The 4,463-nt window shown below is 40.8% G+C and overlaps 1 protein-coding gene across 2 annotated transcripts in view; it reads left to right on the top strand.

Moving 5' to 3' along the window:
- The first annotated feature begins 2,632 nt into the window (after positions 1-2,632).
- panx3 (pannexin 3) overlaps positions 2,633-4,463 on the top strand; it is a 12,565-nt gene continuing 10,734 nt past the window's right edge. For both annotated transcript variants that reach the window (XM_015388830.1, XM_015388829.1), the window contains exons 1-2: positions 2,633-2,754; positions 2,950-3,142. In XM_015388830.1, the coding sequence (XP_015244316.1) occupies positions 2,959-3,142 (184 nt within the window). In that variant the 5' untranslated portion in view covers positions 2,633-2,754; positions 2,950-2,958. The remainder of the gene's footprint in view (positions 2,755-2,949; positions 3,143-4,463) is intronic.

The raw sequence follows: 4,463 nt of genomic DNA, 5'->3' as shown, positions 1-4,463 counted from the left end.
ATGAAAATTTTGTTAAAAATATGAATGAGGAAGCTTGTTTTAAAACAATAAGTACAGTTAAATCAGTAAACTAAGAGTAAATTTGATCGTAACTTTAATTCAGATAAGTTTAAAGATAACTGAGAGGAACAGGATGACGGCTGAAACGTTCAGCCTGATGAGATATTTTTTTACCAGATGCGTCTCGTTGACAGAAATGTTTTTTAAACCAGTTTAGGGAATCAGTCAGAAACAGATCCTATAACGCTCATGTGACTTTCTTGAAGCGATACGTAGACGAACACGGGGTTTGTTCTGTGAGCATTGCTGTTGCTGGAGTCATCACTCCTGCTGGCCCTCCAACCCAGTCTGGATTAACAGATGGAGCTTTTAAAAGATGAGCAGATTTCTTGGATTAAATCAGGGACTTTTGAAAAGTAATAAATGACCATGCCAGAAATACAGAAATAAATAAATGCTCAGTAAATAAACAACTACGGAGCCCCTCTGATGACATGGTCAAAAAAATGTTTTAATTGTGGCCATGCAATAAGTTTAACGTGCGCACGAAATACTTATTAATAATATTAATATCATTCCTGGACAACTGGGTAAGCAAATCGAGCGCGCCTTAGACCTTAGAAAAGGCGCGCTCGATTTGCTTACCCAGTTGTCCAGGAATTATATCAAACCGTGGCCACAATTAAAATTTTTTTTTGACCATGTCATCAGAGGGGCTCCATAAACAACAATGCAAGCATATGGAAAAAAAAAAAAATACAGCTAATCAATAAATTCACAGGCTCAAACACTAAAAAATAACAGACATTAAAACTCTACTCTATTCCACATATTGATATATAAAAATACCTTCTATCTTCTTTTTGACTGGAACACCAACTTTCACCTGTGGATACCCAAACTGGGTGTTCATCAAATCAGCAAGCAAATCCAAAAGACTTATAGCAGAACATAACGGTGAGAAGATTAAATGCAAAAACATCTCCATCCCATATGTTGCTGGAGTCTCTGAAAAACTCAAGAGGATTTTCTCCAAACACAAAATCCTGGTGTCTCCAGTTCATTGCAGCGATGAATGATCTGATCTTAATATTGGAGAAACCAAACAACTGTTCACATTTTGGACAAAGAAGACCGGCGGTTTGAGAGGGATGTGAAGGAAGCCATCTTTGTTAAGAAAGACAAAACAAACTTAAACAGGGGGGGGGGGTGACTCAGATGTCAGCTTCAAAAACCTACATTGCAGCAATAGAATTGATTCTTTCCCGCTATCAATGCAGCCCCAACCCCTTTACAGGAGAACAGAAGACCTCGTCTGTTCAGCCAGGCCAACAATTCCCTTTAACGCCCCCCCTTTCAGAGACATAGACAGGTATGGGGCATTGCAGACTAACAAAGAAGCCAAATGACCCCCATTCCAAAGGGGGGGACCCGTTCATCTGTTTCTATTAGCTAAACAAAACCAGGCTTTGTTGAGCTGCTGAATAAAACCTGGAACTAAACGCTATTTCTGACATTTTGAATTGAAAAAGCTTCCTGGATGGAAGAGAAACGTCTTCAAACTTGGAAACAAAGTCCACTGGATTGTTTTCGATTTTCTGTTTTGTTTTAAAATGAAATATTGAACGTCTGCCGATCCGCCAAAATAACTGGCTGATAGAAGGGTCTGTTTCTGATAGTCAGAATATTACTGGCAGCAGCAGCAGCCTGTAAAATGATGCAGCCACAGGAGAGATGTTGGAGGGAAAATGTTGGTGGGGAGGATCATTTTTAAAGTTTCAGAGACAGATGGACCCGCTGTTTGGGACGACCGTGACATGAGGAAGAAAATCACACCATGTCTGTAAAGTCCATGAGAGAATCGTCAGCCGGCTGAGTTTGAAAACCTCAACTCATCAGACCAGATCGGCCAGAATTCCAATGTCTTTAGTTAAGAACTAAGACTCTTTTTTTCCAGTGGATATTTTCTTAAGGAAAGTCCTTCAGCAGCTCTGATGTGTTAGCATATGGAAGGAAAAACGTCTTTTTTCAGTCACCATCATTTCCTCAATCTGATCATGGCTCCATGTTTGATCTGCTCTTAATGCATGCAGCCAGAAATATGTTTCCCTGCACTGCAAGAACCTTCTGAAAATAAGTAAAGATGTCTTAAAATAAGTGCATTCACCCTTAATTTGAGGAGGAAAAGAAGATGATCTGCCAGTGGAGTGAGAATTTCTACCCTTGAAATAAGATAATTAGATAATATGGACTTAAAACAAGAGACTGGAGTTCTTCTTTTAAAGGTAAATGTTGTTCCAGTGGCAAAGTGTCTCACTTACCTGCTCAGTAAAAAAAAGAATTCACTTATTTAAGAATAATTGACTAACTTATTTACATGTTTTGCAGCGTGCAGCGCCTCAGCAGCAGCTCAAAGGCTGAAGCATCGGAAAAAAATAGAATCAGAATGACAGAGGCAGGAAAAGCCACTGGCGAGGGTTGAGTTGTTTGAAGTGGGCCTCAGCCAGCATGTTTCATAGCTAACCCCCCCACCACACACAGACTGCCGGGTAGTGGAGGCCTGCTGCTCTCAGTGCCATCTGGGCATATATACGCTCCCAGATGTCCACTCTGTAATTAGAGACAGACCCGCTCCAGCCCAGATCCAACCCCTCATTTACTGAGACACTCCCTGAATACTTAAGGAGGGTTCCAACTCTGCTCAGGAACTCTCCGGCTCTTCAAACAAACCATATCTGGGGAAAAGCTGGACAAGTAAGAGATTTCATTATTAGTTTAAACTTGTTGTTTTATTTTCAGACTGTGAATCCTGCTGACATTCCTGTTATTGTTTCCCATGCAGCTGATGATGCTGCTGTGAGAATAAAGTGATGCTGCTTGTTTTATTTCGATGCCGGGAGCATCTCCTCCTCTGTCCTGAATAATAACCTGCTCTCTTACCGCCGGCAGGTTTCCAGAATGTCAATCGCCCGTGCAGCGGCCAAGGCCATGTTATCTGATGCCCTGCTGCAGGACAGCTCTGGGATCCCCCGGATCAACCACCTGGAGCTGGAGCTTCCTCTGGACAAGGTCATCAAGTATGTGTCCGTGGGCCTTCCTCTGATGCTGGTTTGCATGGCCTTCGCCCGCGAGATCTCCCTGGGTGAGCTGCTCTGCCTCTAAGCTGCTTTTATTTCACAGCAATGCCGCTTTTGTTTTGCCCTTTATCAGACTCCGTATTAATGAGAGCTTACACTCCTCCCCATGCCGCGGTTTTTATGCAACACTGGAATTTACAGCCTATTCGTTTTGTTGTGTTTGTCCAGAACTCCTCCATGATGTTTCATCCTTAATAGGACTTAGAGCACTTTATGAATCCCACCAGGGGAAATTTGTTTGAGCAATACACCAGACAAACAAACAAAAATTAACATGCAATAATAAAAAAATATGATGAAAAAAAAGGAACAAAAATGTGAAGGGGGGTAAAAAAAGATAGTAAGAAGATAACCCAATTATCTTACAACAGGAGCGACTTTTAAATCAAGTTAACCAATAATAAAATAACAAATTCATAAAACATTCTGAGCTACGTTCACGACACAAACAGGTCTTAATTATTTATTACAGTCTGTCTAAAATTAAAATAGAAAAAAAGAGCTTTTAAAACCTTTTAAGGTTGTATAATCTTATGAACAGAAATTTAATTAAAGATACTTTGTCCCTTCAATTCAGTGAGAATGTGATAATTAACTATATATTTCTTATTTTTAACAGCTTAAATTCTTAACCAGTTAATTAAATTAAATGCAACTTATCAGCTGTGATATTTAAAAGTTCAGAAATAAGAGAAATATGAAGCTAAATGTTGTCAGATCATCAGGTATTTAAAGGGATTTATCTTGAACCTGCAGCTGTTAACCTGAATGAGTTTAACTCACAGAGTTAAAAACTGTTTTTCTCCTGCAAATGGCAGCAGCCAGAAGAAGCTCCTCTGGGGAGCAGATTGATTTCTCTGCTGTTTAATTTCTCATCTAAAATCTCTTCAGCCGCCGTGAAAGAAGAAACATAGAAGAGAAAACCTTCCAGCCAGAGAGTCTGGAGGAGCGACTCCATGACTTTCAGCTGAATGTCGTCCATTCAGAGCTGCTCTGCAATCAGCCTGATGCTAATTAGCACCTGAGATGATGGAGAGCAGTGTTCACCCAGACAGGAAAACTGTAATTACTGAGTGTGTGTGTGGGAGCTTTGTTACTCCCCGTACAGGAAGCCTGATCCGTACCGGAAGCAGGATCCATAAAAGAAGTGCGATCCGTACAGGAAGCACGAACCGTAAAGGAAGCACAATCCATACGAGAAGTATGATCCATGCAGGAAGTACAATTCTGGACAGGTAGTCCGATCCGTACAGGAAGCACGATCTTTACAAGCAGCACGATCCGTACCTGAAGTACGATTCTGTACAGGTAGTCCGATCCGTACAG

The sequence above is a fragment of the Cyprinodon variegatus genome, unplaced genomic scaffold (assembly GCF_000732505.1).
Source record: "Cyprinodon variegatus isolate N-32 unplaced genomic scaffold, C_variegatus-1.0 Scaffold437, whole genome shotgun sequence".
Lineage (NCBI taxonomy): Eukaryota > Metazoa > Chordata > Actinopteri > Cyprinodontiformes > Cyprinodontidae > Cyprinodon > Cyprinodon variegatus.
Note: the sequence above shows the minus strand (reverse complement) of the source record. Positions and strands in the feature narration are given on the sequence as shown.